Source organism: Hippocampus zosterae, chromosome 11 (genome assembly GCF_025434085.1).
Source record: "Hippocampus zosterae strain Florida chromosome 11, ASM2543408v3, whole genome shotgun sequence".
Taxonomy (NCBI): domain Eukaryota; kingdom Metazoa; phylum Chordata; class Actinopteri; order Syngnathiformes; family Syngnathidae; genus Hippocampus; species Hippocampus zosterae.
This window is the reverse complement of record NC_067461.1, coordinates 6,490,210-6,517,223: the sequence shown is the minus strand read 5'-3', so window position 1 is coordinate 6,517,223 and position 27,014 is coordinate 6,490,210. Positions and strand designations below refer to the sequence as shown.

The 27,014-nt window shown below is 43.5% G+C and overlaps 2 protein-coding genes across 3 annotated transcripts in view; both read right to left on the bottom strand.

Annotated features, from left to right (window-relative positions):
• Window positions 1–97: 97 nt before the first annotated feature.
• Window positions 98–24,860, bottom strand: peli1b (pellino E3 ubiquitin protein ligase 1b). Of its 2 annotated transcripts, XM_052080207.1 has the most exons (7): window positions 23,734–24,860; window positions 11,332–11,635; window positions 7,138–7,267; window positions 5,894–5,995; window positions 3,747–3,947; window positions 3,477–3,665; window positions 98–2,349 (listed from the first exon to the last, which is right to left on the bottom strand). In XM_052080207.1, the coding sequence occupies exons 2-7, from the start codon at window positions 11,433–11,435 to the stop codon at window positions 1,780–1,782; spliced, it is 1,296 nt and encodes a 431-aa protein (XP_051936167.1). In that variant the 5' UTR covers window positions 11,436–11,635; window positions 23,734–24,860; the 3' UTR covers window positions 98–1,779. The 2 variants fall into 2 exon arrangements, with proteins under 2 accessions (XP_051936167.1, XP_051936166.1); XM_052080206.1 differs by having other exon boundaries at window positions 3,477–3,947.
• A 388-nt stretch (window positions 24,861–25,248) lies between these two features.
• abch1 (ATP-binding cassette, sub-family H, member 1) overlaps window positions 25,249–27,014 on the bottom strand; it is a 28,269-nt gene continuing 26,503 nt past the window's right edge. The window contains exon 22 of the transcript XR_007964793.1: window positions 25,249–25,574. The gene's annotated coding sequence lies outside the window, so the exon portion shown is untranslated. The remainder of the gene's footprint in view (window positions 25,575–27,014) is intronic.

Sequence of the window (27,014 nt, the reverse complement as noted above, 5' to 3'; positions counted from 1 at the left end):
GGGACGAATTGCTGTGAATGAGGTTCTATGCGCATGCGCAGTAGTAGTAATGATGACGTGTCCCTTTTATTTTTGACCCAAAAAAACACGCACCTCAAAGATTTTTTCACTTTATTGTTTAAAGTCATTAGAAAAACATTCTTTTGCTTTCTTTCACCTTCACAAAAAACACTTTTAGAGGAGGACGAGGACCACGTGCGTGTCAGAATGACTGACAGCACCGGGAGAAACCCTTTCTTCAATATTTGGGCAAAGAGAAATGAAATTCATTTCGTTATGTACGTGTGCGTGCCACAGATTTTCGATTTTCGTCAGGTGGATTCGGGACATTATTTCAGGCTCTGGCGTGACGTATTTGAAAACGCGCCGACGCTAGTTGCGTGAATCGTTGGGGAAATTTTAATCAAACCGGATTCAAACGGTCTGCCCCTTTTTTGCTGTTGTTAACGAATCGGCGAACAAACTGTTAAGAAAACATGACACGAAAATCGCCCCAAGCTCGTCCATTTTTCACGTCGTCGCTGTCCAATAAAGCATGTAGCTCAATTTATTGTTTTTGTTTTTGGAAAAAAATGTGTTTGGAACACTTTCAACTTGTCAGGGCGTCAAAATAACTTCTGGATAGAACGTGTACATTCACGGATATACAGTCATGGTTTTCCAACCAATTAACAACACTGGCTTTTTCATAACAGTGGTCACAAAACACATTTGAAGTCCTGCTCGTGTGTGTGCGATGCTACATGGCTGCGCTGATATAAAGGGTTCAGGGGGGCAGGGACCACTCAGACGACCTGTAATGCTTCAAGAGGTTCAGAAAAAGGTATTGCTTTGTCAACGGCTTGGAGAGTCAAACACGGGACAAAACATTGACGTAAATGACACACACACATGAAAGACCTCGAAAAACACACAATGTGCAGAGTACAAAGATGAAAGACTGGAAAAAGACGTGATGCCTTGAGGGCCATTCAAAAAACATTTTAAATTAGCTAATGAGACATACAGTGTACAGGGTGTCCCCTAAAAAAAATCGGAATAATATATTCATTTGTTTTTAAACATCACAAGATGACGCGAGTTCAGAAAATTCAGGTTTGTCAACCACTTGTAATGCTTAACAGATGCCTACAGATGGCGCGATTTCATCGCTTTGGATGCTTTTCGATTTTAGGCGGCTCACACTTAAACCGAGTTGTACGTATGGAAGAAACAGCGCACTAGGTTTCAGAAAAGTGTGTCACGAACCGCGAGAAAAGATGACGTGAATGGTGATCGTCAGTCATCGTCGTTTCTTTGTTGTTAAGATGTAAAAAAAAATTCTTCTGAAAAGCCATTTCAGTCTTGCTTCTGTTGTTTTGTGGTTTGAGGTGTCACAAAAGCATAAAATATGCGCATTAGAGTCATCAGAGTGTGTTCGTGGATTACCAAATTAATGTTGTTTTTTAAAAATAATTGATTAGACAAAGTCATATTAGGTTCACCTTTAAATGTTCTAGTGCATATTAGGCTAATTCTTCAATTTTGGGGAGTGGCCATTTAGAGAGTGCACATTTTTTGGGGGACACCCTGAAGTCCGAGAACAATAAGCCGCACCGTAGCTTTTGCTTTGGGATAAATACTGTCGTCGTTGTCACGATCACAAAGTCTCTCCAGCAGTTTTGTGTCAGTGGAAAATGTAGAAATATTTGTCTTCAAAAAGGAATACTCAAAAATGAGAGCGAGACGACGACGACCAAAAAAATAAAAAATAAAAAAATCGTCCAAACCAGGCGTCCTCTAGTCCAAAGGTCCTTGAAAGATGAGTCTGACGAAGCCGCGCTCGCCGCTCAGCTGGTGGGCGCAGAAGGGGCACGCGGCGTGGAAGGTGTGCGTGCCGTGGGGCAGCGGGATCTGACTCCAGAAGGCGGCCGTTTTCTCCGAGCAGACGTGGCCGCAGGGGCCGAAGGCGTGTGTGGGCGGCGCGGCGTCCACGTAGAAACCGGCCTCGCAGCCCAGCCACAGGGGCACGTAGGGCCCCTTGGCGCGGCACATGGGGCACTCGCGCTGGCGCCCGTCCCGCTCCTCGTGCCGGTTGCCCCAGTCGTGGTAGCCGTGCACGTGGCCGCAGCGCAGGTAGACCCACGGCTGCTTCTCGTCCGGTGTGTCCTTGCGCCGCATGGAGGGGAAGGCCAGCGTGTTGAAGCCCACGGGGCACTGGGGGCGCGCCGCGTTGATCTCCTGCCGCAGGGCCTCCAGTTGCTTGAGGGTGGGCGTGCGCGACAGGCCCTCGGCCGTGCGCCACAGCAGCGTGGCGCCGCACAGGTCGATCAGGGAGCCGTCCACTAGCTCTTGAGACTCGGCCTCCACCTGCGCACCACAAACGAACCATATTCTAGTCCAGCTGCATCTGAAATAAGCCCTGACCGATTCATCGGCCGACCGATTTCATCGGCCAATATCAAGTGGCCAAAAAAAAAAAAAAAGTTAAAATCCGCTGCCTTTCAATCAAAGTTACCAAATGGCAGAATGAGCTCACATCGAAACTTGAGAATATTAAACCGCATTCCTGCTGAAAAATATCTATTCGGAGCCCCATTAGTCATTTTTCAAATGACATGATTTCGATGCAAATTTTGAAATCTTATAGATTTTTTTGGACACTAGAGGGCAGTGTTACCTGACACAGTTCTCATAATGGTTATTTTAAGGGACCAAAACATTTACATTTCTACAAACTGCACACTGACTACTTTAGATTGGAGCAAAGTGTCATTTATTTGAGCCCCATTAGCCATTTTTCAAATTACATGATTTTGATGCAAATTTTGAAATCTTATAGATTAGATTTTTTTGGACACTAGAGGGCAGTGTTACCTGACACAGTTCTCATAATGGTTATTTTAAGGGACCAAAATATTTTACATTTCTACAAACTGCACACTGACTACTTTAGATTGTAGCAAAGTGTCATTTATTTGAGCCCCATTAATCATTTTTCAAATCACATGATTTCGATGCAAATTTTGAAATCTTATAGATTAGATTTTTTTGGACACTAGAGGGCAGTGTTACCCGACAAAGTTCTCATAATGGTTATTTTAAGGGACCAAAATATTTACATTTCTACAAACTGCACACTGACTACTTTAGATTGGAGCAAAGTGTCATTTATTTGAGCCCCATTAGCCATTTTTCAAATTACATGATTTTGATGCAAGAAATCTTATAGATTAGATTTTTTTGGACACTAGAGGGCAGTGTTACCCGACAAAGTTCTCATCATGGTTATTTTAAGGGACCAAAATATTTACATTTCTATAAACTGCACACTGACTACTTTAGATTGGAGCAAAGTGTCATTTATTTGGTGTTGTTCAATTAAAAAAAATCTAATTGTGATCCACCCTCCCTCAATATTATGATTGAACTTCTTTCCAGTATTTTTTAACAAACCAAAACAATCAATGAACCATATTGATTTGACATCCGCTCACCATCTTTCCCCGCTGCTGCGCCGAGCGCGTCTCTCGCAGCGTGAAAACGTTGCCGCACACGGAGATCTCCCGCCACACGCCGGGCCTGGAGTCCTGGCTGAAGCCGTGGCGAGGGTGCATCACCAGCACGCCGTTGGTGGTCAGGCCATCCATTTGCCCGTCCGACGTCTTCCACTTAGCAGCTTTCTCCTGACATGAAAACAAACAAATGGGACTTTCAGCGTCGCTTGTCGGCTTTCGGGTTTGCGGGTTCGTGTCGTGGATCCTCACTCCGAGGAAGATGTTCTTGGACGAGTCGAAGCCGGCCGCGTAGATGCGGGCGGTGTAAGGCGGTGCGCGCTGGCACATGATGCGGCAGGCAAAGCGGGAGATGGTGCTCTGGACAGTTTGCGTGGTGTCGCCGTTGCTCTGTGTGCCCGCCACCGTGTCCGTCACCACAAAGTCGATCGGGCTCTCCGTGGAACGACCCACCTGTGAAAACAAGCACGAGGGGACCACAATCTCACCAGGTGTACTGATAAAAGTGATATTTTTATTTCTCGTCTGTTACTGATGGTGTTGTGGTCCACTCGCCGGACTTGTGTGCGTGCGGCGCGGGATCTGTTCCCGCTCAGTGACGGTGTGGATGTGGGGTGTGAATGCTCATTCGTCTCTATCTGTGCCCTGTGACTGGCTGGCGACCAGTTCCGGGTGTAGACGGCCTCCTACCCAAAAGTCAGCTGGGGTAAGCTCCAGCAACGCCGTGCGAAAATTCTTCAGGATAAGCGGTGTTGAAAATGGATGGATGGATGATTTGTTTGTACATGCCATTAAATGTTAAATTTTTAATTATGTGAAGTCCGATACCGAGTTTGATACTTGATAACTCCGAACATATTTTGTAATTGTAATCACTTATCGGCATTTTGTTACAGATTTACAGTATCAGTACTGATAACTGCAACGTTTTGGTGCAACCCGATCCAACCTACCCGAACCACCGAAACTAGCCTAACCCTGTCAAACCCCGCCCCTCCGCCCCCCCAAAAAAACAAGCTACCGTGCGCTACCCTACCGACGAGATTACCTACCCGAACTATCTTCTTTCCCTCACTGAGCCACTTACTGGAGGGCGTAACAATTCCGCATTTTTCTTCATATTCCACCTGTCATGTTGGTTCAATGATGCGTCCCAATACTTTTGTCCATGTCACGCATGTTATCTTCCCGGAACTTCACAGAAAGTTAGTCGTCACGGCATTCATTCAAACAAACAAAAAAAAAAAAAGAAAAGACTGACTCTTCCTCTCCTTCCATCCCTCCCTCATCTGTCGTACGCCTTTCATGCTTTGCTCTCCCGTCGGCCGCCCTGCAGCTTAACCTCTGACATCGCTGTGAATATTAAACACGTTTTGGAATTAAACTTGCATGCGCGACTCCAGCGAAGAAGACGCTTGACCTATTTTTTCTTTTTTTCTGGACCAAGCGAGCGTGAGAAAGAAGAAAGAAATGTGAAAATTCTCGTTTTCATCATGTCATTTATGCCCCGTGAAGACATTTTGCTGGGGTGGAGGAGGGGGGCGGGGCTTGAGGTCAAACGGAAAAATGACTTAAAACTGAAAACAACACCGGCCTGGTGGTCCAGTGCAGAGGTCTTGGGTTCAATCCCCGCTCCGGCCTTCCTGTATGGAGTTTGCATGTTCTCCCCGGGCCTGCGTGGGTTTTCTCCGGGTACTCCGGTTTCCTCCCACGTTCCAAAAACATGCATGGCAGGCTCATTGAACATTCTAAATTGTCCCTATGTGTGAGCATGATTGGTTGTTTTGTCTCTGTATGCCCTGCCATTGACTGGCAAATGGTTCAGGGTGTCCCGCGCCTACTGCCCGAAGACGGCTGGGATAGGCTCCAGCCCCCCCCCCCCACCCCCGTGAGGATGAAGCGGATCGGAAAATGCATGAATGAATGAAAACAATAACCCTATCAGAGTGTCAAGTAAAGAGCGTACTCGACATCCCATAATAACGACAAGGGACTCTCTACAGATAATAATGACACGAACGGGTACTTCAAAGGACCATCGATGTACAGAGTAAGGAACTGCTCTGCCCAAAATGTGCTGCGTTTAAGTGCCTAAGAAAACATGGGAAATTTTGACACTTTCTGAAAAGCTTCATGACAACATGACGAAAAGTGAACATTCCTCCTAAAAGAGGCTTCGAGTTGTTTCAACGCACTTCCAGAGGTGAAGTTGACCGTCAAAGTAAACATACAACCAAGAGAATTGCACGTCTATTTCAAACAACAACAATGACTTTGCTGCCATATTGTGGCATCTGAAGGGAATCGCGATTCAAATCAAGCGTGTGTGTGTGTGTGTGTGTGTGTGTGTGTGTGTGTGTGTGTGTGTGTGTGTGTGTGTGCGTGTGTGTGTCTGGTACCTGAAACATGTCTACATTGCTGTCGTGTGTGTACTCCACCACCACCGTCTGGGCTCTGGACAGCGTGTACGAGATGCTGTGCTGGTCTTTGTTGCTGATGGCCTGAGGGGGGCGCAAGACAACACACAGCCTTCCTATAAAAAAACGGCAGCGAGGGTCCGGCGGCAGTTAAGACAAAAGGAGGGTCAAGCGAGTTCATATCGTCACATTTGCGGTCTGGACAATGAAGCCAAAACGCTTCGGGGACCACCCGTAAGAAAACAAACCGCTCCTTCCAGATTTGTGAAATGACCCAAAAGCCTGGCCTCTTTTGCGCATGTGTGTGTCCACACCAAGTAGTGTATATTAGGCACAGATGTCAACACACACGCACACACACACACACACACACTGGAAAACTGCAATTCCTCCAAATGATCCGTTTACAATTGCTTTCTCTCTTCTAAACATTTCCTAGTGTTCCATTTCAACGTTATCGTTTCACTTTAAGCAAACCTGCACTCAGTTTTGAACACGCACACACTTATGGAAGAGAGAAAACACACACACAGAAAAAAAACCCCAGATGATGCTTATCTCATTTATTTGGATTTTGAATCTTTTCCTATTGGAAATATAAGAGAAGTGGGCAAACTGTTACCACGGTTACATCGTACACTGTGGTACCTACCGCGACCCCTTTTTTAAATTTATGGCTTGTATTTGTTACAAACACATGAGAAGACCTTGAAAAAAAAAAATTACATGGAAAAAAAAAACACCCACATCACAATCAGATTCTTTTTCACCCTTAATATTTTTCATTCTTTGGAGAGGATAAAGAAAATATGCCTGGTATTTTTATATTGTCTGTCTACATGTTTTGCTCTATCCTTTGTGTTCAAGGTATTTGTTACATAAATGGTCAGAACATGGCATTGCATTTTTATTTTTGTGTCAGCATGATGCGAAGCAGACTTTTCAAAGGCAAAGTTACGGTATGTGGTGGCTCGGGTAATTCGCCGTTCACGACTTGCCCAACTGCTGCTTCTTGTAAAGTGAGTTGAGTTCCCTGCCACTGTACGACGCTCGCAACTCAAATGTTTGCTTGCAAGTCAAAGCAAAGAATAAAAAATCAGCTGAACGACAGCGTGTAGAAAACATTCAGGTGACTTGCATCCCAAGATACCACAAGCAAACGTGAGCAGTAGTATTTTTGTAAGCTGTATTAGCCGTGTGTGCGTATACGTGTGTTATTGTCTCACCTTGGCAGCCTGCGGAGAGCAGGCGACGTGAACCGTGCTGGGTTTAACTCCGTTGGCCTTTGGCCGTTTGCACAGCGCAAAGCGGCTTTTGCGTCGGCCTCGATCGCCGTTGGGTAAAGAGCCATTGTACCTGCATGCACACATACACACACACACACACACACACACACACACACACGCACACACACACACACACACACACACACACACATACGCACAAAACACAATTGGACATTACAGTCTGAACAGCTGCATAATAAATCCAGTGGAACAAACGCTTCCGTTCCTTGAGAGCACGTGCGTACCCACTTGACCTAAACTCGCCTTACTCAATGCATCACAAAGTGCACCTTTAACTTCTCAAAACTCATAAAGAACAATAAATAATACGTGCTATGGGGGGTGGGAGAGGCGGGGGCGGGGCTCACAACAAATCCAAAAAAAGCCTTAAAAGTGGTTCCAAAATATCTCAAGTGTCCCATTTTTTTTGTCCGGGACATCTTGTTTTGAGTGTAATGTCTGTCGCAAGCTTGTGGAGGGCGGAGCTAAAAACGGCGGCGTCTGTTAATTGGGCAGCAGAAAATCGGACGTTGTTGGGGCCACTTAACTGCTGGCGGCGCATTATCGTGTGTGTGTGCGCGGTTCTCGTATTGTGCTCCGTTGAGCTTACTGTTGAAATTAATTTTTAATTAAATTAAATAAAATTAAAATTATGTTTTAAAAAGCAGTAGTTGTGCTCGACGAATAATAAATAGTGGGACCGTGGGTTGCTATTTAGCGAAAGAAACGCTCACTGGAAGAACTCAAGCTGCGGATTTTCCCCATAACAAGTCACCCACTGTGTCCCCTGAGCCACATTTAGGTGTGCCTAGGTGAAAGCACGCCTTTTTTTTGTGGGGGCGGGGGGGGATTTTTATTTATTTTTACATCTTCTTCACAGAAAACCGCACACTCGGGAAGGAAAAAGAAATAAAAAAGCACAGTGAGTGGCGCTTTTGAAGCGTGTGCGCTCAAATGACTGAATCATCCCTTTAAACGCCTTCTCCGAGGTTTGTTTTGACTGAAGTCCACATGCTCAGCTGGAAGTGGAGGGGGGAAAAAAAAAACTTTCACCACACCCTCCTCCTCCTCATCCTTTTCAGCACGCAACGCAGAGACGCACCTTCACGCCAACGGCTACACAGCACACTTTCCTATACGTCCGCTAAGCTCCTCATCTCGGCGTGGCGACCTCTGACATGACAACACGTGTGTTATTTAACAACACACACGTACGCACGTTGCCGGGTCGGTTGATTTCACGGCCGACTCAAAACTTTGCTGCTCGAAAACCGGTGTTGTCACGCAGATTAGCGTGGAAATTTTCCTGGGTGGAAAAAGCAGTAAAAGGCGGCTGGCTCTTCTCCTTCAACCTCTCAAGGCTTTTCCACATTGCTTTGCCGTTTTGTTTTTTTTCTGCGACTGCTTTTTTTGGGTTCTAGGTCAGGCCGATGGTTTTAAACGGGTCGGCAGAGTCGTAGCGTTGCATGTGACCAAAAAAAAAAAAAAAAGAAAAAAAAATCCCCCGAAAAAATCAGAATGAAAGACAGTGGGATCTCAATTCTGACCAGAAAATTTTCCGGAAAATATGCAAGCATTGAAAAAAGTTTTCTAGAGCATAGCTTGAATCAACTATTTATATTTACTATTATATTAATTATTAATTTACTTGATTAATTTAATAATCCCTTGTAACACCTGTAAGTCAAGGTACCGCTGCATTGCATTATTCTTACCAGATAATGTTCAAATCCATATTTCCTCAAAAATCACCACAGCTAGTTGAGCCAATAACATTTTCTAGGACGCCCGCGGCCGTGCCTTTCTGTGACTCTTCCAGTTTCTCCATCTCTGTTGCAACCCTCTGATGACGCTCCGATCTCATTTTACCTTAAAAGTCCAATTTCCGTACCTCCTTGTGTAAGTTGCGTGTTGTATTTATTCACATTGGGCTTCAGTCCATTTCTTTGCCAAATGGACCGTTGTCAATATACTCCTACTGGAAAGTAATGAGACGGTGAAAAAAAAAAAAAAAAAGGTCAACTCCACCCATCTGCTCCTTGCAGGTAGATAAAACAAGTACGCACATGAGTTGGCGTTGAAAAGGAGAACTGCATTAACACATCAAAGGAGTGAAGTCTCGACACGCGTGTCTTAATAAACAAGCATGGCCTCTCTGGACCGTGATGCGCTCTGTATACGTGACTCGGATATGAGCATCGTAATTGCATCGAGACTCGGATCAGAATCAATTTTGCCATACAGTTACGATGTACCGTCCCTTTAATGGAAAGCCTAATATGTATGATGTCGCTACGCTATGTGGGAAATGGCCGGTCGGCCAGTCGCTAACCGAACCTGAAAGCAGCCACCTCAACTCTCATTCGCACGTGTCTTTCACCGGGCCACGCCTTGAAAACCACAGACGGCAAAGTCACAGATACAAATGCAAAAAAAATAAATAAAAAGAGAATACCTGCCTTGCACGTGTTTCTGACTGTACAATGTGTCGGCGTTGTTGTGTACGAAACAACATGAATTGCCTGGCTGCGTGATTAATTAATTAATTAATCGATTAATTAATTAGTTAATTAATAACTCAATATTCTATTCTGAGTAGGCCCACCAAAAGCCTTAAGATGTTATGCCGGAAAACAAGTCTCCCATTTTGCTTTGAGGAGTCCATCCGATGGGCGTCAAGATGGCTGACGCTCCACTGCAAAAAATTTAAAGTTTTGTAGCCACAGCACGATGGAAAAGTTGAATAACTTACCATAAAGCACTCCTTTATATCTTCCACCTATGCCGTTTAAAGTATACACCTTGCTTGTGGCGGCACTCCATACGTAGACATTCTTAACCCTTGAACTCACAGCCATTGTTTTGATTCTGTTTGCTAGCGCCGCTGCTACACACGGGAACGCGAGCTCGAACCGCCTAACAAAGTTCAACGGCGTCCCCCGGGCGAGCGGCCCTGCCCTGTCGCCATGGCGATGCGCTTCCCAAACACTGAGACGTTGCTATTCAGTCAGAAACTTTCCCGACCTCGTTTTTCGACTCCGCCGGACGTGTTTTCGGACGAACAGCAAAAAAAAAAAAAAACAAGGATGCTTCCTGACACGCCATCGTATGGGACGGCATCACGCGGAGGCTCCCGAAGGACTTGTTCCATCTGTGCTGACTTCCTGCGCAATGGTGAAACACACAGTTGCTAATGACGACAGCTGCATTTTTTTTGTAACTTTGGACCACAATGTTTTGTTGCATGGTTACAAGTTAAAATTTGGGTTTAAGGGGAGTTCATAATGTATCTTCGAACCCGAATATTAGCCTATGATCTGAACCGTTCTAGTAGTGTAAAAATAATAACCCAGGGTTGCTTGACAGGGCTTTCAAATAAAAAGGATGAAAATCCAAATTTGCTTGATTTTATTTTTTTTTTTTTGCCCCGCTCAATTTTTTGGGCTCCTGAAAGTGTTTCCCAAAGATTCCCGAATGCCATTGCCAATTTAACATCATAAATACCACATAGACCCCCGAAATGCTTTGGGAATTGAAAGGTTACCTATTAAAAAAAAAGTAATAAAATACTGATCACAAGTTCATGTTTTCCAGTTGTAGTGTTATAATCAGATTTTTATGAGAAAAAAAAACGCCAGTCTTTACACAAAAGTTGTGTAAGTTGTTAAACTCACTTTTCAGGAAAAATCCTATTTTAACAAATGAATTTAAAAAAAACATGACAACTTTATTCCCATAAATTTACTTGATAAGTTACAGTGAGCATGTTCAACTTTTCAAACGCCTTCATTTATTTGTGTTTCGTTTGTGTGCGATTCAAAATTCTTGACGCCAGTAATGTGACCTGATTTGACATAACCTGTACAAAAAAAAACTGAAGAGAAGAAATATTTTTTAAAAAAAAGAAAGAAAGAAAAGAGGTTGGGCAAGTATTAACAATTACCCAATCACATTCAAACTCATAAAATGGAGGTCAGCTCGCACGGGCCACCGTTTCAAACGCCTGTAATTTCGCCCCAAAGTTGTTCTGATGTTCTAGAAGGATTTCCCGATTGCAAAGCACGCCTCCAGAATACAAATTGTGAACCCCTGGAGAAACCGAATTTAACTGTCGTGTGATCGGGAGCTGCTTACCCGAGCACAATGAGCTCTCCATACTTGACTGGCACTTTGATGGAAGTGGTGCAGATGTTCTCCTGCTCGGGGGAGTACATCGGGCTTGGCTGATGGATGGACATCAGGGTGGGCTGCAAGGTGTGGTGGTGGTGGGGGGGTGGGGGGGAGATAGGAGCACAGAGGAAGTGGGACAGGGAGTCGAGGGTGGTGCTAAGCTAAGTGGAACACAGGGGTGGGAAATGAGGAAGAGGAGGAGGAAGGGGAAGGGGTCAAGTGAGCCTCAGCTCCAGCCTCTCATGCTTCGGACGTCCTCAGTCATCCCCTGCAAGGGAAGCGGGGACGTTAGAGACAAAAATGATCACTCTGTTGAAGCGTGCATCAGAAACGGGAAGTGACGCCGATTTTCCGTGACTTTGATACAGCGCAGGTGTTGATGTGGTTTCCTGACTGTCAGTTTTTAGTTGGGTGCAAATTAGAGCAAAACACAAGAACGCCTTCGCGCTCGAAGTACAGCCGTGCCTTGACGTGGATTCGTGACCGCGATCGGAACGCAGGACGCCTCGAATCATCTTTCGCCACTAACAAGAATGGAAATGCCACTCGTCGGTTCCAGTGCCCAAACGCACTTGCAAAGATTTTTTAGTAAAAGAAATGGAACTCTACAGTCATGTACTTTAATACTGTAAGAAACCGAACGTTCCTTTTGGTGTGTGCTTCTTGACCACCAGAGGGCAGTATAATATGTACATTCCAACTACGCTGCAATTTGATGACAAAACAGTAGACTGGCACAACTAAGCTGCCATATCAGATGTCCTGTATTATGCAGAGGATAAAGAATATATGCCTAGTGTTGTAGTACTGTTGAATGCCGTGACTCCACGTGCAGTTTCTGCTTGTGTTTAATGGTTGACGATCACTTCAACATCGATGTTAGTTTCATGAACCCTTCCATGGTGTTTCACATTGCGTGTTAGCATGAAGATAGCGGACTTGTGTGAGATAAGGTTAATGCAGTTTGGGTCAATATACAATACGTGTAGTGTAACTCCACAGTAGTCAACTATAAAATGGATCAATCACAAGTGAGGTGGCGAGGGAGCTGAGGAATCACCCAGAGATTTAGCACATTCACTTCAAGTGATCTTCATGTTCTCAGGCTCTCGTTCTTCAAGTCTCCCAGTGTCACATTGTGCTGTATCACAAGATGAGCCACAAAAAAAGAAAAAAAAAAGATTTTTCCACATGGAAGTGGAAAGTTTACTTTGGTCTGGACTGACTTCCCCTCCAAAAGTGGAGAAAAGAAGTTGGATCCCTTCTCAAGGCTAATTTTTTTTTTTAGTAATCTGAACAGGAAAAAAATAATAATTTTAATAATTATTATATATATATATATATATATATATATAAAATAAATTTTAAAAAATACTTAAAATGTATTTTAAATGCTACCTTCAAAGTTTCATGTAAATATTTCAATAGCATTTTTAATTCATTTTCAGGGCTTCTACGTCTACTTTTTGAATTGATTTTATTGCAATAAAATTCTATATTTTTTATTTTAAAAAATGCTAAACTCCGATGATTATAGTGTATAAGAAGGCGCATGGGAATCTGCAAAAAATAGCGTTAATTATACAAGTGCACATTGTGTGTGGGCATGAGCTTGTGTGAGCACACACCCTTGACCTCGTTGTGACATGCAGCTCGCTGCTTAGTCTCACACACACACACACACACACACACACACACATGGATGTACACAAACAGATGCAGCGACACAACAAAAGAGAAAGGCCAGCGACTTTGCAGGCGAGTGAGATCAGAACGCTGATGACAGCCACAAAAGCCACTTGACATCCGCCAAAGCAACACTTGGCCAATGTGGAACGTATTATGATATGTGTGTTTTTTTGGTATATTTTCTGGACCTATTTTTAATCCTATTCTTAACTCTCAGTGAAGGAAAACACGTCACAAAAAAAATCACATCCAACCACAAAAACGAGAAATGCACGGTCAACTAAAATGTTGCCCGCTGAACAACCCCTGATTGTTAATAATAATGATATACCATAAAGTAAATGCATAATATCTAGATAGCATGAAAAATGCTCATCATCATTTCATCTCAATGGAGAGTAGACGAGACTTGTGCGGATCTAATTTTAGTCATACGGCACAGTCAAGGAAATATTTTATTCCACAATACCTGCCCCGAAACCAGGAAGGCAACCCAGCCACACAAATGTAATAACGTTCCGAATTGGAATGTGTTCCAACTTTGAACTTGAACTCTTCGCACAAAAAAAAAAGCAATAGCATCAAGAGGAGTGGGGAAAAAAAGCCACATACGGCATTATTCGCAAAATCTGTAGAATCTTGACTTCAAACTTATTTCTGCATGTTCACATTTGGTGAAAGCACAGTGAGTCTGCAACTAGTCTCTTGTCCTGCCTCATAACCTGAAATCTGAATTTTGGCCTGTTTTATTGCCCCATCTCCTTGATTCACAAAAATGTATTAATCCATCCATACTTTTATTATTATATCTTATTTATTGTTAGGGTTCCGTGTGAACCGGGGCTTATCTCTGCCAATTTTAGCAATGCTATCAGGCTAAATTTAAAAAAACAAAAACAAACAAACAAACACAACTTGCATTTTTTTTTGCATTTGAAGAGAATTAAAATCTAGGAGATAAAGAAAAATATGCCAGTGCTTTCACGGGAAACGTTTCCTCTGCTGGGTTTTTTTTCGATGTGACACGTCAACATGATTGTGAGATATCAACAGCAGGCCAACGTGACAAACCAGAGGTGATCTCTGATCCAGATCTTTGCCGCACGTTGAAGGTCAATCGCGGCATTCACCACATCTTCAAACATTCAAAAGGCTTTCCGCCATTTTGCGCCTTTTATGATTCCCTTGACATCATCCCCGGCTTGATGAGCACCTCAGCACGCAGCGCCACGAAAGACCAGCGGGAACCTGCACAACTGATCTTCCCGCGTTTCATCTTCACGCTTGATACAACAACAAAAGACGCCTGCTGTGATGCTTTTTGCGCAACACTGACGTCAAGCCCAAAAAATAATCGACATGAAATCATTCACACTTCCAAGCGGTCTCTGGTCACATTCCACAACAGTTTCCCGAGACTCTTGTGGGCTTCACCGAAAAAAAATACATAATAATAATAATACCAAAAAATGAACAGTACGCCTGGACAATCAATGCCTTGATTTACGAGTCTACCGTGAGCACGTTTGGAATTTCATACACTTGTATCTCAAATCATCTTTCCCCAGTGACATACAGTAAATGGAAATGCTATTCCCGTAATCTTGTTCAAAAACACAAAATTCATCAAGAGGACGCCCTGTAGTGACTAGTTTTCAAAATAATAATCATAATAAAACCCAACAACAAGCAAATTTAATCCCCACTCTGAAACAGACATCATGAGAGGAACCTTTTTTTTTTTCCACATGACAACAAAAGGAGCCCAGTGGCAAACAAAGGCGGGATTTATGAGTTGCAAAACCAGTTATTTATGGACATTTTGGAAACGTCTTGGACGGGGGTATGGACTTTCAAGTCACAAAAATATCTTGCATAACGCTACGGGCATGAGGAAAGCTGACGTTTGATTTGAGAAGTCATTGGACGCAGTTCCATCTATTAAGAATCATGTTTGCGTACTGGAAAAAAATAAGAATCATAAAAAAGCAACCCGCATTGTATGCACAGCACAGAAGATAAACTTTTGAGTTGCGTAACGGGCGTCGGCATTGTTGAGAGGTGCGAGTGAAATGAATCCGTCAAAGTTCAACGTATTTTTTTTATTGACTTTCAAAGAGGCAAACAAAAGAGCTGCAAAGTGGTACCAGTCAGCTGATCCACTTCATCACCTGCGTGTTCACAACAGCTTCTTTTATCCAAGTCTGGAATTCTGTGCACCAGCTTGGCCTGTGTCCTGTTGTGGAAAGCTGATTAAGTCTTTTAAAGCCTCGAGGAGCCTTCAAGGAAAAGCTAAGAGCCTGGCTGTAGTTTTTTTTTTTTTTTTAATGAACAGTCTGCTTGCTGATTAGGAAATTTATGGTCTGATAATTTTGCGCTTGGTGGGGGAGAAATAAAACAATAATTCCCGACTGTTGTTTCCTTCTCGACATAATAAGGAAGTGTTTCATTCCACACGGCGACAGGAGCCAACACTTTCGAGAGGAGACACTGTTCCGGACAAATTACTCATTGGTGGATCTCACATTAAGAAAAAAATACACGTGGAGTTCAGGGGGCGCCTCACTTCTTCCCACAAAGGATGTCAAAATTCTGAACGAAAGGGGAAACATCCCGTTAATGGTTTCCAGACACAGCAACAATAAAAGCAGTCCGAGAAGAGACCGGAGGACAGCAGAAAATGGCCACCGAAACCACAATGGGGGGAAAATAAATGTCGTGAGAATCACACGGCGGTCAGACAGCTAAAACCGCGTTTATCAATATAGGACAGACAATAAAGCGCAGCCGGGAATCTGAGCTGCGGCTTGCGGGGAAGGACAACACCGTAGTATGTAACATAAATGTGTATGTGGTGGGCAGTGAACTAGTGACACATAGAAGTGGAAAAAAAAAAAGAAAAGAAAATACACGTGGAAGACCGTTAACGGGTGGCGAGAAAAGTCAACATGGTGCAAATTGATTGGATTGGATTTCTTTATTGTCATTACACATTCGCGCAACGAAATGTCACTTAACAGGCACGCACTGCACAAGATGGAATGAAGATGGGATACATGAAAGTGGGAGAAGAGGTAAGTCCAAATACTTCCGTCCAGGAATATTCACAGGAAATGCTTTGGTGCCAGACGGGCTAAAGTGAGAGAATGCACACAGGAAGTCCCAATTCCCTGCCCACTCTTAGACCGGACACGCTTCTTTCAAGCTTCCCAGTTCCCTGGAGGACTTTGCTATATCTGTATATGTCTGCGAGTGTGTGTGTGTGTGTGCGCGTACGCATGTGTGTGGTTCCCTTAATGCAAAGAAAATCACAAACAAAAAGGTAATAGATCAGCCTTTCACACCACGCGTAAAAGCCGCCATTTTTCAGGATTTTTTTAGCCGTCGACGTCCTGCAAAATGGCAGCCATGTGCAACAGGAGGCAATTTCGACTCGTGTACTGCGTGGACTGTGGACCGCGCCTCGAGTTTATTAATCCGACCGTCCGTGAGACAGGGAAGGTGTCGGAACATGAGTTGTGATCGGACGAACGACAACATGAACCATTTCTGATCTGCTTATCCTCACAAAGGTCGCAGGGGCGTGCCGGAGCGTATTCCAGCTGCTGTCGGGCAGTAGGCGGCGGACACTCTGAACCGGTTGCCAGCCAATCGCAGGGCACGCATAGTACGAATAACCATCCGCGCTCACACTCACATCTAGGGACAATTTAGTGTGCCCCATTAGCCTGCCATGCATGTTTTTTGGAATGTGGGAGGAAACCGGAGTACAGTACCCGAAGAAAACCCACATAGGCACGGGGACAACATGCAAAGTCCACACAGGAAGGCCGGAGCCGTCGAACCCTGCACCTTTGCACTGAGAGGCTGACGCGCTAATACACAAACCCTTCATTTTCCAAATTTCACCAATAATGGTAACATGATAAGCCGTCCACTGTCGTGACCGCTGTCCCTGAAAGGCTTACCGTATTTTCCACACTAAAAGGTGCACTGGATTGTGAGGCGCACCTTCAATGAATGGCCTATTTTGTAATTTTTTTCAAACATTGGGCACACCGCATTGTAAGACGCAATCTACAATGCTTCCACTAGATGGAGCTTCGCTCATGGAAACACCAACAGAACGATCAGATGTCAGTAAAACATATTCAATAAAGCAGCGACACAGTTCACCAACCAACAGCAAGTTACAACATTGACTCGTAAACGTTGAACTCTCTTGGCGCTGCTCTATTTACGTGTTCAACTGCGTAACCGATCGCCTTAAGTTTGAACTCTGCGTTGTCAGCATGTCTCGAGTAAGGAGCCATTTTAAAGGGTCGAAATATTACCGTAATGACCATACACAAAGCGCATCGGATTTTAAGGCACACTCTGAGCTTTCAAGAAAATGGAAGGCTTTTAGGTGCGCCTTTGAGTGCGGTACTTGACTCGTCGGTTTGTTAACTCTGTTAAATGCGATTTTCCTAACAAACCTTTCATACCTTACAGGATTTATGCCCTTACTTATTCATCCATGTTGGTAAATTATGAAAAATAACTGTGCCATTCTTTGCTCCCGTGACTCTCCATTTTAAGATCCCTTTTTTTTTAAAACACAAAATATTGAAAACAAAAAAAAATAGAAATCAGCACCTGGGACTGAATGGGTTGAGAAACTTTGGGAGTGAATTGAATTGCTCCATGGAGATAAATGGCATTTTCTGAATGTCTATTTTCCGGGATTTTTTTTAATTTACTGTATTAAATGGCATCAGATATTATGAGACCCGTCACAGTTGTGATTTCACACCACTGTCGGATAACCTGTGTGTCAGGTTATCCGACAGTGGTGTGAAATCTAACACCCGACACTCACTTCGACCCCGTTGTGTTGAAAGCAGGAGTCTCCACAACTATTTTGATGCTCTGTCGATCAGTGAAAATTCTGGGTTCTGTTTCAAAGACACGACGCGTAACGCCGGGAGGAGCGTGAGCATTTTAATTCTAACGCACTCACGCGTGAAGATTTGATTGCAGGGTGAGGCGAAATGTCTTTGGACGTGGCCGATTTTGCTTGCGCTCGATGTGAAAGAGACTCGAGAGAGTGAACTTGAGTTTCCGGGGACTTGCCAAGTACCCCGCCCCGATGTACTTGACTGACTTTGGAACAAGCGTTGCTACAACAATGCTCGACGGCTCTAAACAGTGAGGCACGAAATATGCAGCGGCGGCAAGGAGGACGACTTGAGCATTAGGAACAGGGTGTGGAATGTAAACGCGGTTGAAAACACATGTGAACGCAAGGCGAGACCACCAAGCATCGCGCGGCCAAGACCGACCACACCTGTCTGATTGATTTCAGACATAAAAAATAAACAAATAAATAAATAAACGCCTCATTTCACTTCAAAAGCATGCAAAATACATCCGTACATCGATTCCGCCCCCCAACAGAGGATGACGGCACGATCAATGCCACTCATCCCCCGCTGCGCCTAAACAAGCAGACGGGAGAACAGGAGTTGGAGGCTTTGGCGCCAAATTCCCGCTGAGAATGAAATTGACTCATCGACAGGAGCTAAAAGTTGCCATGTGCAGGCCACGAGACAAAGATGGCAGATCCAACGGCCAGGTCCAAGAATACAAAGTCCTCCCCAGATTCAGCCTTGACCTTCCAAATGACTCTGGAAACAGGACTCTTGAGTCATATTTGTCCTGGCTGCTTGTTACTAGGCAGACTTCACAGGGCTTAACCGTAATTGGTCCAAAGAGATTCATCCTTTTCAGATCGACGTCGAGCAGCTATTGCTCTGGAATACGCTCCGTCGCCATATGTAACTTTAATGTTTAAAAGCGTCAGCTATACAGATGCCGCATCTGCTGCGTAACACAAGGTGGTATCAGTCATAGTTAAGTTAATTACAAACTAAGGCCCGATCAATATTAATTTTTTTTTTAGGCCGCTAACGATTCTGAAATTTGGTTGAAAAAAAAATCTGAAAATTCATTAGTATGCAATGAAAAAAATAGCTTTTTTATGCTTAACATTTACACACAAAAACATTACAGGCTTCTTGAGTAACTTTACCACATAGAGAAAATCATTGGGGTTTTTTGCAAAACATTTTTTTGTTAATGTTAAGCAAAAAAAAAAAATCAGCAAAAAAAAATGATATCAATTACAGGCTTCTTGAGTAACATCACCACATACAGAAAATCATTATTATTATTATTGATCATTTTTGGGGGAGAAGCTTACATGTCTTATGTCGTGACATCTTAATGTGTTTTTTAAAAAAAAGACAATTTTAAAAGAGCGAATAACAGCTGCAGGGCCGATTAATTGATCAGGCCCTATCACCACATCAAAATTATTACATTAAGTGGGATAGATGGGTAATTGAAGCATTTATTAGGCCACTATTTGAGAATCTTCACAAATATTTGAAAATCCGTCCGAAAGAAATAAAATATTTTACAAATATTCACATATGGTATGTTTGTGTCCTGGGGAAGGCGGACAGAGGCATCAAATTGAGTCGAGGCCTTTATTCATTCAAGTGGAGGCACGCAGGCGGACTCGTGCGACGTTCCCAAGAGTGTCACCGAGAGGGGAGTAGAGGGGCTTGGAGGAGGAGGGGGTGGGGGTTCTGACACGCGGAAAAGGAGGTGGGGCGACGTTCCAGTTACAGCCTCATCAATGATTCAAGCGGTCCACACGGCAACAAACAGCAACAGGATCCGAAGCAGCGACACAAATACACACCTCGACACAAACACACCGTATGAAACACAAGAACTCATGTCGACGCGACGGCAAAAACGTGGCCATGGTTGTCATGTGGGTCAGCGCGTGTCAACATGGTATGTGAATTCACAACAACGCTTTCTGTAAACGCCGCTAATAATTTTATCCAAGATTTTTTATCCCACCAAACATCATAAAAACGGTATCCATCAGGCTTGGGTGAGCACTTCTTTGCTAAAATAATCTCTCCACCTTCCACATTGGCACATCAAGATGCTGATTCGACAAAGTGACGATTGCAACCAAAAATAGGCCACCTAAAACCAATAACGCAATGTGGTTTAACTTTGGTAACGAGTGACGACATGCATGGTGATCCTGGAGTTGTTTTGCACAATTTTTGTGGCATAATTAATGAATATAACAAATATTTTGGTCAAATTTAGAATGGTAGTCAAATTTGGAGTTGCCATTGCAGGATGAGCATCAACTATATGAAATTAAGGATGGGAAAACTTCCTTTTGATTGTTTTTTTAATTTTTTATTTTTTTTTAATGTTGAAATCAGGTCACCAAAACGTGCTTGCTGTTTGACCCACTTTCCAGGAGCGGTGTAAGCTGCTTCCGCTAACTTTTAGGGAGTTTACCAGACCCCCACACAAACACAACAGCCGCAACCAATATGTTGTTGTTGTTTTTTTAAATTAAATCCAACATTAATGAACCGTTATCAAGCAATTCCCTAAGAGCAAGATATTCATTTCACATCTTCCCCCGTATAATATTTTGAAATACAGTACATGTATCGAATTTCGAAGAATTAAGAGTCACCTGTTTTGCCACCTCCGATTCCATTCCATTATCGATGTTTTTGGCGCGTTCCCACCATAAATTGGAATCGGTCCCAATTCCTGAGTCAGCGAGTCAACGGGCTTGAAATGCTCTAAAATCACACAGTGGCCTTGAAATTAACTCAAGGTGAGTGTCACGCCCTCTCTCTTTGTTGAGCGACTTGTTGTATCATGTGCGCTAACTTGAACGGCACTCAACTTTCCAGTCTGACCTTCATCCCATTCGTTCACGGACAACAGTAACGTAGCATCCTGCTGAGAATGTGTGTGTGTGTGTGTGTGTGTGTGTGTGTGTGTGTATATCTGTTTGAGGCTCCATTAAAATATCAGAGTATCTGCCCGCTCCCCCACTGACACCATCAGCTTGGGTTTCCTCGCTGAAATTGAGACGCTATAACGTCGTGAACGGAGGGGAGAGGCGTACATTGTCAAACGTCCTTTGCTACGCTGCGGAGCACTCCGGCAATAATACACACGTGAATTGCTTTTGGGAGGACTTCAACGCACATTTTAGGAGCCCCCGCCAAAATCCGGAGCATCCGACAATATGAATGTCTGCCAGCAACAAAATCCAGCAGGCACGTTAATCAAGACAGGATGCACTCAAATCAATGAAGGTAATCAGCTACTGATTTGTACCTGAATTGCAGTCACATGCAATAGTGAAGGAGGCTTTATTTATTTCTTACTACGGAATCATTCCCGCAAATGAATCGTCATTTTGAGGCTTTTACCATTCCTCACAAACTCAAACAAATTATTGTTAGTATCCTGGCGAAAATGGTCCTGGCCATTTTCTCTCTCTGAGGACTTGATAATTTCAATAACTGCGTGCTCTACTTCTATCCAGACATTTTTCTCACTTTATTTCTAATTTGTCACTTTTGACATGAAACCCAGCACGCATGATGGGATGCACGCACACAAGTCAATACAGAAGCAATGCTTTTAATCCTTTCATGCACCCTGTAACCTAATAACATGATAAGCTGTCCACTGTCGTGACCCCTGACCCTGAAAGGGTTAAACACAGGAAGTCTGCCATTGTGGTTTGACGGTGCCATTCGTCTCATACAGCTCCCGGGGGAAAATGAAGTACCGGTATTCTCTCTGGCCATTTTCCCGCAATTCCAACTATCACGTCCCAACGTAGCAGCAGCAGCCTGCAGAATGTCCCGATTCTACCCATGCAAGAGAGTCCCCCCACCCCACACCCCCACGGAGGCTGCAACAGATGGGAAGTTTACCCTTCTGCAAAAAAAGGTGAACAGGAAGCGAGCGTGATTCCAATCTGCACGCCAAAGTTGCAATCACATCTTTGCAAATGGGGCAGGCTGGAGGAAGGGGATGATGGAGAGATAGTCAATGTTAAGTAAGGGCAAGTCTTGAATTTGTCAAAGCCGGTCATTTGACCTCCACACAATTTATCCTTGATGTGTTAAAAAAACAGCCATGATAATATTCAAACGCAGGGACAATTATATAAGATGATGGGCCCATTATTTTGCCACGTTTACACGAGCGTCATATGGTGGGAGCAAACTCGAATCATTTAAAAATAAGCAACAATTTACCAAATCGTGAAGAATTCTTAAAAGAAGAAAAAAGAGTGACTCGATATTGGCTATTGAAGCAACACATGGAGCAACATGTCAACAGACTTTCCCCAAATCTCACAGGAATATATTCTTTATCCTCCGTGAAAACCAACTCATTATTTTGGATGGCTGAAGCTCTATTAAATGGTGCTGCCTACCTACAATAAAAAAACTAAACTCAAGCAAGTTGATTCAAGTCATTTTGCTCAGTCCCAACATATTGGAGTGATCAAAAAATATATAAAATATGAAAATATTTTTTCACTGAGCGTAACACAAAGAAGTGCATTGTCTCTAACAATGAAATGAACATTTCTAAAAATGAAACAACTTAAGAGGATGATATGAATGGACAAGATTTATTTAGAAGAATATTTTTTGGTGAGTGAATGTCACACTGTTACTGAGATGATAATGATTGAATTATGTTGGAAGTGGGAGTAAACGTGTACAATCATCAGATTTTAAAATGATAACATTTGTTTGTGGTGCCAATCTGTTTCCCAAATCTATTTTTGTGCGTAAATGGGTGAATAAGAGACAAGTTGACATGCAATTGTTTACGATGGTCCGGCCACATCAAATATGGCCGACACGCTCGCAACCACAAAAGTACAATGCATAGATATCAAAGTCAAGTCGAATCTCATAATTGCCGAGGTAAAGTTGTCTTAAATAAGTTTTTGTCAAGTCACAAGACATAAAATTAGCAAATAACTTGACTTGAGTGCAAGTCATTTTACTCGAGTACCCCAGTTCTGTAAAATACACATCAGAACAAAAAAAAGTTTGGGTTTTTTCGGGATGCTACAACAGATAAATGACAGCTTTACTCATTTCAATGTGAAAATATAATCTGAGATTCGAGAGTGTGTTCATGGAATGAATTAAACTGCTTTCAAAGCACCACTGTACTTCTATTTTACCAAAATGTTTTTTATACTAGTTTCTGCACTTGTACCACATCTGCCCATGATGAAAACAGATTTCAAATCCATGCACGAAGCTTTTTAGACGGCAATATTTTTTAAATACACACACGCGCGCGCACACACACACACACACACACACACACACACACACACACACACACACACACACGCGCGCGGACGCACACAGCTCTCTCTTGCTGTCTTCCTTATCAGGCAATGTTGTTGCCTGTGCAGCCTGGGCTGCTGGTGACAGATCAGCATGCACACTGAAAAGAGCAAGTGATGGAAAGTAACACAACCCGAGGGCACATACAAAGGCGATACATAAATCGAAGGTGTTCGAATTGACACATTCAATCAAGTAGGAAATGAGCACAAAGAAAGACCCCCCCCCCCCCCCCCACTCCCGCTATCCCCCGGTCGTAACTCACAACTGGGACCACCGCTAAAAAAACAAGCTAGCCCTTTCTCTGTGGCACTATAACGACTGTTAGCTGCCTCTAAAGGCACTAAACCCGCTTACTGATGCTAAGTAGAGAGTGGCGAGCGTGTGAAGGACTCACCGTGGGTTCAATGACGTCTTTATTTCCAGCGTCTCAAACTGACTGCCGCCGGGCCGAGCTCCACCGTCGCCGGTCTGGACTTCTCCACCACCATCCACCACAGCCGCCGATGCCAACTTAGCTCACCCGGCACGTGAAGAAGAAGAAGATGAAGACGGGAAGTACAAATGTTGTATCATGAATAAAGGTGAAAATTGCCCAAATGAAGCTTCAAGGAGGGTAGTTGAGGAGTGCGTCCGCCGAGGAGAATATCCAGTGACTATGAGTGGAGGCTCGGGTTTGAATGACAGGCTCTCCTTTGTTGTGAGCCTTCCAACGTAAACATACACTGACCCCACATCCACACTTGCACACATCCACGAGCGAGAAGCAGCCAGTGAGCCCGAGTGGGCGGGGACGAGTGCTGAGAACAACGTGGTGACGTCATGACAAGCATGCTGGGAAATGTTGTTATCTGTCCCAGGATGCTCAGGTAAGTCCACTGTCCATACCGCGAACAAAAAAATAATAATTGCGACCAGGTGAGACACCAAACAAATTTATCAACAAGAAAAAGTTTCTGTCTGCAACAAAGGCTTAACATTAATTTTGACCTATTTTGAATTTGTTTTATGAAAATCATTGATAGTGGGAAAAAAGAGTTGCATATGAATCATGATTGTTTTTTGCTGTCATTTAATTGAATTAATCACAGTACAAACAATTCACTTACGTGACTAAAATGACATATAGCAATAAAAAACACAAAAGGTCAAAATAATAATTTAATACAGGCTTAATTAGGGCCAACATAAAATTACTCGTGACAGAAAAAAATTCATGGATGCTTGCAAAGTTTCTCATGTAATGCTTGAAGAGATCAAAATTATGCAAATTCATTTTAACCCCTTCAGGGACAGCGGTTCCTACAGTGGACAGTTTACCATGCTATCAGGTTACAGGGTTCATTTAAGGGCTAATTACATGCTGCCCTCCTCTCAAGGCGACATTTTAATCATGCACGGTCAATAACATTTCAACTTTATTTGCTCGAAAATGCGCAGCTATTTAACTTCTGTGGCACTTTGGGGTACACATAGTACTGTCGTTCTATTTGATGGATGTGAGGATTATGAGGAGGTTGTTGGCGGGTAGGGCGGCCCGGTAGCCCAGTGGTTAGCACGTCGGCTTCACAGTGCAGAGGTACCGGGTTCGATTCCAGCTCCAGCCTCCCTGTGTGGAGTTTGCATGTTCTCCCCGGGCCTACGTGGTTTTTCTCCGGGTGCTCCGGTTTTCTCCCACATTCCAAAAACATGCGTGGCAGGCTGATTGAACACTCTAAATTGTCCCTAGGTGTGAGTGTGAGTGCGAATGGTTGTTTGTTTCTGTGTGCCCTGCGATTGGCTGGCAACCGATTCAGGGTGTCCCCCGCCTACTGCCCGGAGACGGCTGGGATGGGCTCCAGCACCCCCCGCGACCCTAGTGAGGATCAAGCGGTACGGAAGATGAATGAATGAATGAATGAATGAATGTTGGCGGGTAAAAAAAGTTTGAAAGCACAACTCGATGCTGTAATTGCAGTTAAATGAACAAGAAAGGTCAACTATGAAAAGCAAGCTTTCTGCAGGAGCTGCAGACTGGATGCACGGGCTCTTACATAATCATTGCACACGCTGTAATGTTATGTACTGTGTGTGTGTGTGTGTGTGTGTGTGTGTGTACATCACCATGGTTTCAAGAGTAAACACCTCCTGTTAGCATTTCCAAGTGGCAGAAGCGGGAGCAGTGGCCACACCTTCCTTTCTTTGATTTGTGGTGATGGATGTGCTTGTCACTCTTTGTGGAGCCCATGAGCTGTAGGTCTGTGTGAAGATGTCAAGAAAATATTCGTGTTTTGGCATTTTTCACTGAGCGTGACACTGCAACCTTACTGGGAACCGTTCCATAGTTTTTGCCTCCTCCTCACATAGACACCGAATATGTGCTTTTAAGCGGGCATTTTAGGGATACAGTTTAAAATGAGAAAAAAATAGACATATATATTATATATATATATATATATATATATATATATATATATATACATATGTGTGTGTGTGTGTGTGTGTGTGTGTACTTCATAAAGAGTAGTACCGAAATATTTTAAAAATCAACCCCAACGCATTTGTATGATATTAATTCACAAAGACGAAAAGTACATTTGCGCTTTATTCATAGTTTGTTTTATTCATTCATTCATTCATCTTCCGAGCCGCTTGATCCTCACTAGGGTCGCGGGGGGTGCTGGAGCCTATACCAGCTGTGTTTTAGTTTGTTTAGAAAAAAATTAATGTCGTTTCAGTTATATTTAATTTTTTTAAAGCATTTTGTTTTTCATTTCATTCCATTAATGTAGGTTTTTATTTATTTTTTGCAATTTTAGTTTTAGTCAGGGCTCCTTGATTTTTTTCCAGACCGATACATGTATGAGTATTCAGACTGTGTACTCATTGATAACACTAGTACTTTTGATATATAAAACGTCATTGAACACATCAAAAAAAAAAATACTTTCTGATGCAGATGTGTCAAACTGTTGCAGTATTAGCGCCCCCTACTGCCGAGGAGGAGTTACTAAATTTTTGTTTTTGCGGCCAGTATCGGCGGCCTCCACAAGGCCCCGGGACCTTAAAATACGGCCGTTATCGGCCCAATACCCATAATTGGTATCAGTACTAGCCCATCCTTAGTTTTAGTTGTAATAGTTTCGTTAGCTTTCGTTAACTATAATAACATCGGTGGGGACCAGTCTAGGGCGCACCCAAATTCAGCTGGGATAGATGCCATCTCGCCTGTCACCCAAATGCATATAATTGCGACAGAAAATGAACCGACGTTTCCCATTTGGCCACATCTTCTCTCCGACTAGACGACGAGACAGCAAATTTTGGGTCAGGCGTTGAAGCGGTCACTGCCTCGACTTCCTCGAATAAACCATCTTTTCATGATGTCAGCAACATCCATCAAAGCGTCTGTCATGACGACTTGGGGGGGCTTTGGGTTCTTGAAGCCGGGCCAGGCTGTTCTTGTCGTGCTTGTTGTTGTTGTGCGATAAGAGCAAAACATAGCAACAGCTGGGCTGCTGATGTGTGTCCATTTGTGTGTGTGTGTGGCGTGTGTGTGCGTGTGATAGAAACACGCCGGGCTGGTGCGTTGTCAACTATTAAATAACAGCACTGTCCCGTGTTTGAGAGGCCGAGGCGAGTGCTGTTGTCGCGCTGCCATGGTGATGGTAACCATGCTAGCCACTGTTTACACAATGT

What these genes read in the sequence shown, in the direction of transcription:
- peli1b (XM_052080206.1), bottom strand. Translation starts at nt 11,435, where the DNA reads ATGTCCATCCATCAGCCAAGCCCGATGTACTCCCCCGAGCAGGAGAAC. An exon ending in GGAGAGCTCATTGTGCTCGG is followed by an intron (nt 7,268 to 11,331) that starts GTAAGCAGCTCC and finishes GTGTGCATGCAG; the next exon opens with GTACAATGGCTCTTTACCCA. An exon ending in CGCAGCAGCGGGGAAAGATG is followed by an intron (nt 2,350 to 3,476) that starts GTGAGCGGATGT and finishes TGTGGTGCGCAG; the next exon opens with GTGGAGGCCGAGTCTCAAGA.